Genomic DNA, 14329 nt, shown 5'->3' with positions numbered 1-14329 from the left:
AACAAATCATATAAATCTTAGAAAACTGTGTTTATGGCTAGAGAAGCAGGAAGATTTTGACAAGAAGACAGATTGCAGCTCGGTACTAAATGGCAGGTTCTGGCAGCGAGCTAGACCAGTCAGACCTCGGCCATAGCGATGACGGGATGCAGACTCTAGGACAGCAGCAGCTGCCTCCAGATCACTCCAGACTCCTAATGAACGACAGAGGACTCATGCACAAACATTACGTCTCCGGGGCTTCTGAGGGAGCCACAGGCCCCAGAGAAGCCTCAGCTTCACAAGCGCATCCTTTGGTGAGCGTGGCTTGGTGCTCTGAAACGACATCTCCTCCCCACCCTACTGCGGGGCCTAGTTGTCCCTCTGACATTTGCCTAGCACACTCGCTACCTCCTCCTCCCCCCCCCCCCGTTCCAGGCCCTGTGCCAGGGGCTTCCTGTGGGGTGGCAGGAGAACAAACTGGCCTTACCTGTGATTTTCCAGAGGTCCCATAACCTAATTCTATCTATGGCTGTTTTAATACAATGTAGAGAACTTAAAACCTGTCATGTTTCCTGTAACCTAATTATATCTATGACTAAGTTAATAGAATGTAGGTAGCTTAAAACTCATCAGCTCAGAATTTAAATCATTAATTTGAGAAACTCTGTGGTTTGAGGAAAACATAGGGCAAGTGTATATAGTTTAGTAATACAGCACTTGCCTGAACCGTAAGACCTGGGTTCCTCATCCCCCTGCTCCAAAAAGAAAATTTACTTTCTCCGAGGCTCTGGCCTCAAAAGGCTGAGGAGTTGTTTACAATAGTGGAGCGTGTGAGACACACTGGGACGAAGACTGGAGCTGCGGGGAGGGACGGCAGGACTACTGGCTTCCTGTGCCGAGTGCCTGCATGGTCTCTGGTCCAGGCAGCTGCTGTCTTTACCATGTTTCCAGGGGTCTTCTAAAAGCTCACAAAATCCTTAGATTTTTGCCAAAAGTTTCTTTTTATTTTCAAAAATCCAAACCGTCTTTAGTTATTTAGTCTTCTGATTTTATCGATGACAAAGCAGAGGCCTGAAGTAACAGCTTGGCCTGTGTGCAGTCAGGCTGGTGACACACACCAGCCACATCGCTCTTCAGCACAGTAAACCCCTCCAGCATTTCTGGTTTGACCTCGACACCAATTTCCAAAACCACAGTCCCAGGTAAAAAGGTCTGAGAATTTTGCACTAGTTTTCCTTTCAGATCAAAGAAAGTATTCTGTGTCAAGACTGGATATAACCTCTGATCAAAACCCAGAACAAATATGAATTGTTTATTTTAAAAAAAAGTTAGGATCCAAACCAATATTATCAAGTGTTTTCTGAAGCTGTCGCTCTGCATCCAGAGTCTCGTGGCGGCACTGGTATAAAGGCTGCTGTGATCCTCCAGGAAATCCTTCTTTCCGCCTTGGAGGGGCGTGCAGGCTGTCCCCCGCTGTCCAGTGATGCCTGCCGTTGGCATTTGCAGGGCAGAAGCCTGAGCTCTTTCTGCATCTCGCTCTGTGGCATCTTTCTGTTATTTCTTAGTCTGCCTTCTGCTCTGCACACAATCACATTACAGACTGTTTTCTGTGAGCCGGTCTGTCCCTTTCGCTTCAGGCTGAATCCCACTCTAGCCCATTAGCCTTTGCTCCACGTCATTAGCCTTTGCTCCACGTCATTAGCCTTGCCCTGGAGAATCTGCTTCTTTCAAGGTCATTGTCTTTAAAGTCTCAGGACCCTCTGCACTGGGAGTGCAGCAAATCTGCTTTGAGGGACAGGTCACTGAGTAAGCTGTTTTATGGTAATAGAAACGCTCTCTCTAAAAGACTTCGTTTTCATACCACGATTACAAAATGGAAGAATGAATCAAGCAGCCGTTAAATTTGTCACTTTCTCCTGTCCTTGCCTTCTCTCCTTCCTGTCTGCATACAAACCCTTCAGCTAACTGAGGAGTGGATGGGGAATGCATCCTAATCAACTCTGGGCTTGGCAGTATACAGTGCACCTGTTTCCAGTGTGTGAGGAGGTGCTCTATCCTTTTTGGATTCATATGTGTAAGCAGTGACCTTGAATGAGTTTTATGAACACTTTAGAGCATCCAGTTCCTCCTTGGTTAAATAGGAACATTACAAGTGCCAGCCTATTGGGGAAATAAGGCATCTAAATTCAAGATCATAGGAAGTGAGCCCTTAGTGTAGTGACCTGCCACTTCTCATGCTCCTGTGGACGCATAAGATAACTGCAGTTGTTCACCCAGATGGGACAGTACTGGAATGATCATTCCTCGTTTGGAACAAGCAGCATTACAGAGCCCCTAGTATCAATAGAGAAGGGCAGACCATGACTGATGCTCCTTCCATCTAAAAGGGAGGACTAGAAGCAACGGGGGACTCTAAAGGGGGACTAGAAGCAAGCCCTATGTGACTAAGGGAGACAGGGACAGGCTGTTTATCTCATGGGACCTGTTATAGGCAGATCCAGAGCCCTCCATGCCTGCTGGAGCTGGAACCCCTTCTCCATTGAGGATGCTGTCCTAATGACAGAGGCCCTGCCTTGATGGGAAGCATCCCGAGATGGATCAGCTCCCAGCTCCATTCCTACTTCTGCAAGAGGACTGAGCCCCACACCCCCTTGTACCTAAACTGTGAAGAAACAGACCAACCCAAGCCCATAGCAAAGCCTTGAAGAGAAAGTGCAGAAGAAGAAGGAGCCAGCCACCTGTACCTGAGATGTCCACACTATCCCTGGTGGTCTCGGCCTTGTCCTTCCACAGCAGAATACCCCTAACAATTCTCTTAGGGTCCCTGAGAGGCAACGATGTAGTTATTACCGCTTGCAAGTTCCAGATAACCTCAAAGTCAGATTCTGTTCATAATCACAGTGTCATGAGCCGTCCACCCGAACTCTCGCTGGGTGTTTTACTTCCCATTGTCTGTTCCTGATATTTAGACAATTTAACTGATACTTCTCCCATTCTTTTGTCTCAAAAAATTTCAAATTCCTATCTGAAAAAGTATTTAAAATGAATAAGCAGTAAATTAAAGAGATGGTTCAGAGGTTAGGAGCGTTTGCTGCTCTTCCAAAGAGTTTAATTCCCAGAACCCATGTGAGTAACTCACAACCACCTGTAACCCTAGCTCTAGGGCATCTTAAGCATTTGACCTCTGAGTACACCTGTGCTCTCATGCACATAGCTGCATGCAGATACAAACACACATAATTAAAAATAATAAAAACATATATATATGCCAGGCATGGCGGTGCACACCTGTAATCCTAGGACTCAGAAGGCAGAGGCAGGCAGATCTCTGTGAGTTCAAGGCCAGATTCGTCTACTAGTGAGTTCCAGGACAGCCAGGGATACACAGAGAAACCTTATCTTGAAAAACAAAACAAAACAAACAAAAACCATATAAGCAGACTACTGTTGATACAGACAGAGGGCCTGTGAGGGATGGGACATGTCTGTACTCACTTTAAATGTAAAAAGAAGTATTAAATTTACTTTCTTGAGAGATGCATGAAATAATACAAAATATAATACTTTGTATTATAGTATTAGAAATAAAAGAAGTAGCTGCTCTTTTTTCCCCTATGGTGTTCAGTCCTTTGATAAAACCCCTATAAATTTGGAGTTGAGACACGCTGCTCTTTCTTTGGTGACATGAACAAGAAAAACAACTTCCTTTGTGTCCCTGCTGATATGCCTGCTAGCCAGACCCCCACAGAGAGTTCTGGATGCCACTGAGCAGTGCTTCTGCTCCATGAGAGCTGGAGAAGCAGCTCCATCCCTGACTAGAGAGGCTCAGGTCAGCCCCAGGCATGCATCATGGTTGTGCAGTGGAGTAACCAAACTTCTTTTCCAGACGGCCTTCCATCCGTGCCTGTGTTCGACAGAACTCTGCCTGTGAAGCAGATCCACGTGCTCGAGGCCCTGGACATCCTTGTTCTCCGAGCAGACAAAGGTGCTGCCCTCAGATGGTGGCTCTGGGAAGAACATGAGGGCGGTGCCCACTGCAGCAGACCTCAGGGTCACCGTTCCTTTTCCTGCTGCCAGTGCAGTGGTCCTTCGGTGGCCCATGTGTCGGGGTAGCTGAGGGATGGAGAGTATCATTCTCCCATGATTATGTTGAGTAAACGTTCTATAGCATGCCCCGGACACCTCCCAAGCCTGGTGTGCACATCTGCCCTGGGAGTCCCAGCAGGTCATGGCTTCTCTATCCATCCTGGGAGTCCAAGCAGGTCATGGCTTCTCTATCTAACCCCTCCTCTGCCTTCCCTCACTGTCACCAGGGAAAGATGCCCGCCTGTTTGTCTTTCGGTTGAGTGCCGTACAGAAAGGCCTTGACAGCAGGCAGACTGGAAGGAGCAGATCTGACTGCAGAGAAAACAAGCTGGAAAAAACCAAAGGTAAGGGCCGGGGAGTAACTTAGCTGGTGCAGTGCTAGCCTGGAAGGTGTGAGACCCGAGGTTCAGTTCCTGGTGTAAGCCATCCCTGGCTGCAGAGTGAGTTTTAGACACTGCCATAAAGGGAGAAAGAAACTTTGTTAAAATTTTCAAGCTACTGACAATAAAAATGAAAATCAGGGAACAAAAAAAAAAAAAAACATAAACCAATTCCTCCTCTGTGGGGAGATAAGCAAGAATATGGGGCTGTGGATCAGGGAAGCACTCTTGCCAAACACCCACAAAACCCTGGGTCCGAACACCCACAAAACCAGAACTGCCAAAATAGAACCTCGGCTTCTCTCAGAAGCCAGGGAAATAGGAAAGCAGGTTAAAGACAGGACGTTCCAGCCTTGGGCCACAGGTTTCCGGCCTTGGAGGTGAGTTCAGTTCTCTCAGCTAATGTATAACAAAGGACTTTGGTTCCTGGAGTTCCCATCAACCTCTGCTTCAGCTCCTGTTGTGTGGTGACTACAAAACCAAGAGACTACCCAGAGGTCAAGAGCAATTGTTGCTCACACGGCAGCTCACGGCTGCCTGTAACCCTTCTGACATCCTCAGACACAAGACACACACATACATACGTGCAGGCCAAACACTCACACACATTGCTGTAGTTACTCTTCTGCTGTGCTCGGATACCGTGACCAAGGCAACTGTTGTAGTACTATGATGTTAAGCTCTTTGGACTGTTTTAGGGAGCCCACCAACCACCTCCCAAATGGAGGCTTATTCTTAGTTATAAAAGCCTTAGCTTGGCTTGTTTCTTGCCAGCTTTTCCTTAACTTATATTACCCCTCTACCCTCTGTCTCTGCGCTTTCTTTCCCGTTCTCTTACTTCTGTAGATCTTACCCTTACTCTGTGGATTGCTGTGTAGCTGAACGGCTAACCCCTGACGTCCTCCTCCTTCTTGGGTTACTACTCCGAACCTTCTCCCTGCCTGCCAGCCCCACCCATCCTTTCTGCTGCCTCACTATGGACTATTCAGATCTTTATTAGACCATCAGGTGTTCTAGACAGGCAACACATCACAGCTTTCACAGAGCTAAACAAATGAAGCATAAACAACAGTAACACACCTCAAAATAATAATCCCAGCAGACTGTAGAAGAACTAATCTATTGGGGGATTACAGTTTCAGAGGGTGGGTCAGTGACTGCCATGGTGGCAGCAGGCACTAGAACAGTGACTGAGAGCTTGTATCAACTTTGAGGCCGAGAGCTAACTGAGAATGGTGTGGGCTCGTGAGACCTCAGAGCCAGTGACACCTCCTCTGACAAGGCCACACCTGCTAATGCTTCCCAAACAGTTCCACAAACTCAGGACCAAGCACTCAGATCTGTGAGCCTATGTGGTCCATTTTCATTCAAACTACCTCACACATAATCCAAAAAGAAGACAGATAGATAAAACCAGGTCCACCATAACTTTGTTTTCATGTCCATCTTGCCTGGTGAATTAGTGTCTTTACTACTAGCTGTGACCAGATATCAGGCAAGAAGCAGCTTAAAGGAAGGAGGGCTTTTTGCTTACAGTATAAGCAGGCGCAGGAGCACGCAGTGGCTACCTGTGTTTCACCTCAGTCAAGAAGCAGAGAGCAGCCGGGTGGTGGTGGCGCACGCCTTTAATCCTAGCACTCGGGAGGCAGAGACAGGCGAATCTCTGAGTTCGAGGCCAGCCTGGTCTACAAGAGCTAGTTCCAGGACAGGCTCTAGAAACTACAGGGAAACCCTGTCTCGAAAAACCAAAAAAAAAAAAAAAAAAAGAAGCAGAGAGCAGCTGGGCGGAGGTGGCACACACTTTTAATCCAGCACTCAGGAAGCAGAGGCAGACGGATCTCTGTGAGTTTGAGGCCAGCCTGTACTACAGAGCTAGTTCCAGGACAGTCAGGGCTACACAGAAAAACCCTTTCTCCAAAAACCAAAAAAAGAAGAAGAAGCAGGGAGCAGATGGGAAGTGGGAATAGGCCATAAGACCACCAACAGTGACTCACGTCCTCCAGTGAGGCTCCACCTTCTAAAGATTCACAACCTTCCAAAATGGTGACACCAGCTGGGGACCAAGTGTTCAGACATGTGAATGGGGATAGCTGGTATCAGAGACATACTTGGTCCGTCTCAATTATGCTTCATTCCAAAGGTTCTTAGGAACTATTGCCAAGGTCCCCAGACCTGGGGGCTACCAGCCCTCCCTACACTTTTAACGTTACCCTTCCTCTTCCCAGGATGCCACCTATATGCTATTAACACTCACCACAGCAGAGAATTGAGAATCGTGGTTGCAATTCGTAATAAACTGCTTCTCATCACAAGGAAACAACACAACAAGCCAAGCGGGGTGTCAGGGGCCTCGCTCCTGTCGCCCCTGTCAGAGTCACCTGTGGAGGAATTCCAGTACATCAGGGTAGGTTTGCTGTCTAGCTTCTGCTCTCCTGGCCAGGGTTAGCTGCCTCCCTGTCTAGTCCCGAGACAGTCCTTACTCTTCAGTAACCCCTGCGGAGTCCCAGCCTCCTGTGCCCTAGCTTGCCCAGATGTCTAAGCTGTGTGCTCTTTCACAGTAACCTCTGCAAGTTCTGGGCATGGCCGTGCAGCAGTGGCCTGTGCAAAGTCTCTCTCCCACAAAGCTTGCCCTCTAGTTGAGCAAGCAAACACCTGATAGTCGGCAGAAATGCACTGAGGCTGGGTTTGGTGATCACGCCTTTAATCCCAGCACACTGGAGGCAGAGGCAGGAGGATACCTGTGAGTTCGAGGCCAGTGCGGTCCACATGGTGAGTTCCAGGACATCCAGATTATATAGTGAGACTGTGTCTCAAAAAATAAAAATGACTACAGCTCGTCAAGCTATGGAGTGCTCCCAGCATTGGCCGTCGGAGCAAACCGAGAAGGCAGTTTCACTCAGTTAAGGCCTCCCGAACGCTGCACGCTGGTTTCTGCAGCTGTTCTGGGGACAGAATACTCTGCTGGTTACACTAAAGTTAAAATCTTATTCTAATTAGGTGTCTGCCTTCTCAAGACTAATTACCACCCATAATGAATATTTATATAGAGTAGTTAGGTAGTGTGAGCTCTGAAATCAGATTCACAAATCATAGCTTTACCACATAGAAACTTTGTGTCTGTAAGCGAGCAGCTTGACCTTGGAGCCACCGTTTCTTCCTCCATAGAGTAACAGCCAGACCTGATTCCAGGGGTCGCTGCAAGGATTCTGTGAAAGCACTTCCCGGCATGTGTGACACAGCCAACTGTCATATGCTATTACTGTCACAAGACAGACAGTAGGGACAGGGCAACTGGACAGTGAAATCAGGTTGTGAACAGAGGTCTGAGGCTTGAAGGGAAGTTACAGGAAGGAGGAGACTGGCGGGACCCTGTCTGTGCAGCCCAGCTCTGCTAGCCGCCGGGCTGGACTCTTCGGAGAGGCTGTCTAAAGATGGCCACTGTGTGCTAACTGTGTGCTGCTCATCCTCGCCCACACAGGAAATCTGTCTATGTGACTCCCCAGCTGTGATGACCTTAGTGGATGGGCCAACGGAAGAGAGTGACAACCTCATCTGTGTGGCATACCGCCACCAGTTCGATGTGGTAAATGAGAGCACAGGAGAAGCCTTCAGGCTGCACCATGTGGAGGCCAACAAGGTACGCTGACAGTTGTAGGAACTAATCACTAATCTGAGAGAGCAGGGGGCTCTGTCTTCTAATTCCAGACACTGTGATGGGGCTTCTTAAAAATTACACACTCTAGTAAGATGTGGAAGTTCATGCCTACAGTTCTTAACTTGTGAAGCTGAGGCAGGAGGATCATGAGTTCAAGGTTAGCCTGGGCTGCATAGTAGTTTGAGGCCAATCTGGGCCACATGAGACCTTATCTCAAACTAATAATAATAAAAGTACATGCTGTGCATCTGTATCATATGATGTGCTCCTTAGTTTGAAGCACATGAAGCTGCCATCAAAGGGCAGAGTTTCTGGACCCCAGGAGGACAAGAGATGGCTACAGTGCAGGCTGAGCACCCTAGTCTCAAGTCTGGACCATAGTGGCCCAGAGCCGCATGTGCCGCAGACCCACTCCACTGCCTTGTTCTGCTTTTATAGGTAAGACAAGTGGAGGTGGAGACATACTGGGTGACCTAAGAGCCCAGAGACCTCACTCAGTCTCCTCAGAGATGTCCTTTCCTCTCGTGTCAGACACAGTGCTGTCTGCTTGGGTCAGAGTGGCACACGTGACAACCCTGTGAACCTGAGCATTCTGGGTAAATAAGAGCACTTGGGAGCACAGCTGGATTCAGACCTAGAAGGGCAGGACAGTGGGTGAGAAAGTCCCACCCAGAGTAGAAAGGAAGCAAAAACATTTCTCTCCCACCTCAGTTCCTTGTAACCCTGGCCCAGCGGCTTACGAAGTATAGTGTGGGCGCCGTGCAGCACCCTGGTTTCCGAGAACTGAGGACCACTGCCGAGACACCCCTAGCTCAGGGAGGTTTCTCTGAGTGTCCACATCCCACCACTGCTACCACCGCCTCTTATCGCTGCAGGTTAACTTTGTGGCGGCTATTGACGTGTATGAAGATGGAGAAGCCGGCCTGCTCCTGTGCTACAACTGTAAGTCAGGGAGCTGTCTGCTCATGCACAAACAGCCCATTTCTCAGTGTGGTAGAATGGGCTTTCCCCCTAGATGACTTGAACTCTTGCTGGGTACACCAAGGATCATCTAAAATCCACATCCCAACCTGCACCACAGACTGTGCCCAGACCTCTCGGTGACATGCTTACCAGAGCTGCCACCGTGCCCTGCTTCCAGGGTATGGGATGAGGACGGTGGCCTCCAGCTAGCAGGCCCTTACTATATGCCAGGTACCCCTGTGTCATTCAGATTTTCACCTACAATGGCCCACAGCAGGCTCAGCTTCTCTGCTGCAAGTGGAACTAAGGCAGAAGAGGCTTGGGTTGTATAGCTGCTCAGCATCAGGGCCCGGGTTTGCATCTGACCCTCCTGACCCCAGTACCAGACTTTATCTTCTGTTACTACAGGGTGAATGTCCCTCACCTGAGGTGCTTACACCCAGAGTGTTCCAGATTCCTGACTTTTAGACTCTGGGTTAGTTCCACATGTATAACTAGCTGTCCCGGGAATGGAACCCAAATGTAAACACAGAATTCATTTACATCTCATAGACACCAGCCCTAGGCCAGAAAGTAATTTCTTGTGTTTTTATTTTTTAGTGTATCTTAATTTTTTTATTTTGCTTTATTTTTTTTATTTTTGTTTTGAGATGGGTTCTCACATAGATCTAACTGTCCAGGAACTCAATATGCAGACCAGGCTGGCCTCGAACTCACAAATATCTACCTGCCTCTGCCTCCCATTTGCTGGATCAAAGATGTGCTTCAGAACACCCAGCAAGAGTGTCTGAATTTGGGCTGTAGCCCATCAGATGAGGTGAGGTTTGGGATTTTCCACCTGTTAGCACTTAGAAAGTTTCAGGTGTTAGGTCAGTGTAGACTTCTGATTCTTTCGGAATAGCGTCAAGATACTCTGTCAACCTGGCTGACCTTGAACTCAGAGATCCTTCTGCTTCTGTGTCTGCCTCCAAAGTGCTGGGATTAAAATGTGAACCGGGATGCCTGGCTTTTAACCTATAACTTTTTTGTGGGTTTTTTCCCTGTTATTAATGAATTTAGCATAAATTGGGCTTATGTAGCTCAATTAGGTTAGTTTGGGTCCACCATCAGGGTGGGTTTTGAGCAGAGCAAATGTATCAGATACTGACTTCTAGCATTTCCAGGATTAATTAATGGTTCAGGGGTCACCAGTATTTGTCAAACATGTAGAAAACCCAGGTTCAGTTCCCAGCACCCACATGTCAATCACAGCCATCTGTGACTCCAGTTCCAGGGCACACAACTCCCTCTTCTGACCCAAGGGCACCAGGCTTGCATGTGGTGCACAGACATATGCACAGCAAAACACTTATATACATAAAATAAGTAAATCTTTTTTAAGTTATTTTTTAAGCAAATGGAAGTAAGATCATTTCCTGGGTAATGATCTTACTTTTTTTAACCTAGAATTTTATTTTTTTTTTTGAGATGGGTTCTCACATAGTTCTAACTGTCCAGGAACTCAATATGCAGACCAGGCTGGCCTTGAACTCACAAATATCTACCTGCCTCTGCCTCCCATTTGCTGGATCAAAACGTGCTTCAGAACACCCAGCAAGAGTGTCTGAATTTGGGCTGTGGAAAATCCCAAACTTTATTCTTTTTTTCAACCTAGAATCATCAATTTCTAGAGTAACAACTCTGGTTATAGCTCATATATCAGATCAAATACTTTTATAAATAATTTATATTTAGTATGGGAAACCCAGTTATCAACATAAAAATTTGTCTACAAGGTGTCATCTTCGAAATTCAGGATTTAATAGGGAATATCCAGAGTAGGCAGGGCAGCAGTTCTCCCTGAGAGGGACATTCATCCACAAGGTTGAGCCTAAGAATTCCTCAAAACAGCGGATCTTAAGAATGTAGGCCTGTGACTTTATTTTGAAAATCTATGGAGAAAGAACTGGCCCTCCCTACCCAACTCCCCAGGAAACCTGAAAACAGACTGGAGAGATGGTTAAGTCGTTAAGCAGTTCTTGTAGAGAACCTAGATTCCGTTCCCAGCACCCATATGGTGGCCCAGAATAACTGTGGTTTAAGAAGCTCTAGTGACCTCTTCTGGCCTCTACAGGCACCGGGTTCACATGTGGTGCACAGACATACATGCAGACAAAGCATTAATACACATAAAATAAAAATAAATAAATAAAAGTTTGAGTAAAATTCTTTTCATATTTTTGTTTAAAAAATTTACTTTTCATTTTACATACCAACCCCAGTTCCCCCTCCCTCCTCTTCTCCCATTCCCCCTTCCCCTCCCCTCAGAGAGGGCAGGGCCTTCCTTGGGGAGTCAACAAGATCTGGCATACCAACTTGAGGTAGGACCAAGTACCCTCCCTGCCTTATCAGGGTTGAACAACGTATCCCTCCATAGGGAATGGGCTCCAAAAAGCCAGTTCATGCACCTGGGATAGGTCCTGGTGTCACTTCCAGGGCCACCCCCAACAGATCAAGCCACATCACTGTCACCCACATTCAGAGGATCTAGTTTGGTCCCATGGTCCCATGCTGGTTCCTCAGCTGTCAGTCAATAGTATGTGAACTCCCACTAACTTGGGTCAGCTATTTCTGTGGTTTCCCCATAATGCTCTTGACCCACCCTTTGTTCATATGACCCCTCCTCCCTCTCTTCAACTGAACTCCAACTGCTTGGCTGTAGGTCACTGCATCTGCTTCCATCATTACCAGATGTAGGTTCTGTAATGACAATTAGGATAGTCACTCATCTGATTACAGGGGAAGGCCCGTTCAGACACCCTCTCCACTGTTGGTAGGGGTCTTAGCTCTCCCCCTCTGCCCCTCCACCAACTCGGTCTTCTTGATCCCTCAAGATCAAGATCCCATCCCCCGTCCCCTCCCTTCTATGCCCCGCTCCCATTTTATCCTGGAGATCTTAACTATTTTCTTTCCTGAGGAATCAGTCAACCTCAAGACCCAGAAATACCGAACTCTTGGGCATATACCCAAAGGATGAACAATCATACAACAAGGACACTTGCTCAACCATGTTCATAGCTACATTATTTGTAACAGCCAGAACCAGGAGACAACCTAGATGCCCATCAACTGAAGAATGGATAAAGAAAATGTGGTGCATTTATACAGTGGAGTATCTCTCAATGGTTTAAAAACAAACAATGACATCAAAAAAAAAACAATGACATCTTGAAATGCAGCAAATGGATACACTAGAAAAATCCATCCTGAGTGAGGTAACCCAGACCCAGAAAGACAAACACAGTATGTCTTCATTCATAAGTGGATACTAGATGTAAAGCGAAGGATAACTAGACTACAATCCCAGGGATGCTAGATAAAAGGGGGACCCTAAGAGGGACACACATGAGTAAAGTAATTTCAAGACAGGTTGATAGCACAGGCTTATAGTACCGCACTCAACAGCCTGAGTCAAGAGGATTATACAGTCCAGGCCAGGCTGGGGTACACAGCAAGACCTGTCTAAAACATATATAACAATCATAGTTGTTATTATCATTATTTTAAAAGTGTGGGAGAAGGCAAAAACAGCTTCTATAATGAAAGGGGATTTTGTTTCTACAAAGTTTTCTTACTCTGAAGGTCTGAGCTACATACACTGATGTTCAGAGGTCAAAATAGACAAGAGCCAGGTAACTGAATTAAACTGTCCTTAACATAGCTGAAGTTCAGTAAGGGGGACACACATGGTCCAGGTTCTCTAGCAACATGTTAGCAGAGTGTATTAGTCAGGGTGCTCCAGAGTAACAGAATTTAGAGAATGGATCTCTCTCTCTCTCTCTCTCTCTCTCTCTCTCTCTCTCTCACACACACACACACACACACACACACACACACACACACACACACATGCACACCTATTATGTATTATACATGTATATCATACATTATATATACTATATATACATATCATTTACTGTCTATATAAAGGGGATTTATTAGACTGGCCAAAGGCTGTGGTCCAGCTGATCCAACAATGGCTGCCTATGAATGGAAGGTCCAAGAATCCAGCAGTTGTTCAGTCCCTGAGACTGGATGTCTCAGCTGGTCTTCAGTATAGGATTGAATCTCAAAGAAGCAGGCTCTAATGCCAGTAAAGGAATGGACTTGCTAGTGAGGGCCGACAGGCAGAGAGTTTTTTCTCCCGTGTCCTTACAGAGGCTGCCAGCAGAAGGTGTGGCCCAGATGAGAGGTTTGTCTTCCCACCTCAAAACCAGTTAGAAGCGTATCTTCCCACTTCAAGTGATTAAGGAAAAGTCCCTCACAGGTGTGCCCAGTCATTTGGGTTTTAGTTAATTCCAGATGTAGTCACGCTGACAACCAAGAACGGCCATCACAGAGGACACATGCAGCTCCTGCGGTGTTGTAGTGAGGGAGGCTCCAGAGCGACCTGCCTTGTAGAAACCCGTGGGCTACCCATTCTGCGTCTTTCTCTGGCATGATGATACAGCACAGGCAGGAAGCATGTGAGCACCATAGCCCGGCCTGGCCTCATTCCACCCCTCCGCCCCGTAGAGCTGCTGGACTCAGGACGGACCGCCTCCCCTCTCCCAACCTCAAGTTCTCTGCAGAGTGTGCTTGTAGGGTGACAGCTTCTACCTTCTGCAGCCAGACAAATTAAATGGACAGTCTTCTCAAAGCTCCATGCTTGACACACTAAATTTTCTCCATGTGGCAGCTGTTAGCATACATGGTAACAGTGTTACACTTGCTGCCACTGCCTCCCAAGGTTGGCAGTGGCTGTTTAGATGAGCTGGCAGAGAGAACCAGGTGTGTGACTAATGCCTGTAATTCCAGCACATGGGAATCTGCGGCAAGAGCATTGCTACAAACTCAAGTCCAGCCTGAGTCCAGAGACCCAGCGGGGAGGATGCAGCCCTAGCAGCCTGCTTTCTGTTTCTCTGACTGCAGGGATGGAGGTGTGGCCTCTAATGGAACACGTTGCTGTTGTTCTCTTTCCAGACAGTTGCATCTATAAGAAGGTTTGCCCCTTTAATGGTGGCTCTTTTTTGCTTCAACCCTCGGCATCGGATTTCCAGTTCTGTTGGAACCAAGCTCCTTATGCAATTGGTAAGAGCAACCTTTTCTATGGTCCCTGCCTGACTACCTGCAGGGCTCGGTCTCCTGTGAGCTGCTTGGACTCCCTCCGTAACTGCCACACCTCCTGGGGCATGAACATTCTGCAGATATCTGCAGTGGGGTAATGTTTATGCTCCCTGTTTAG

General features: G+C 47.2%; 1 protein-coding gene across 1 annotated transcript in view; it reads left to right on the top strand.

The window, feature by feature from the left end:
* Positions 1-14329, top strand: part of Garnl3 (GTPase activating Rap/RanGAP domain like 3) — a 78164-nt gene that overhangs the window by 53460 nt on the left and 10375 nt on the right. The window contains exons 17-22 of the mRNA XM_038337076.1: positions 3869-3967; positions 4296-4412; positions 6674-6852; positions 7927-8085; positions 8979-9045; positions 14068-14175. Of these exons, the coding sequence (XP_038193004.1) occupies positions 3869-3967; positions 4296-4412; positions 6674-6852; positions 7927-8085; positions 8979-9045; positions 14068-14175 (729 nt within the window). The remainder of the gene's footprint in view (positions 1-3868; positions 3968-4295; positions 4413-6673; positions 6853-7926; positions 8086-8978; positions 9046-14067; positions 14176-14329) is intronic.

This window comes from Arvicola amphibius, chromosome 7 (genome assembly GCF_903992535.2).
Source record: "Arvicola amphibius chromosome 7, mArvAmp1.2, whole genome shotgun sequence".
In the NCBI taxonomy this organism is placed as follows: domain Eukaryota; kingdom Metazoa; phylum Chordata; class Mammalia; order Rodentia; family Cricetidae; genus Arvicola; species Arvicola amphibius.
The sequence above is the reverse complement of the archived record's forward strand: the minus strand, read 5'-3'. Positions and strand labels throughout refer to the sequence as shown.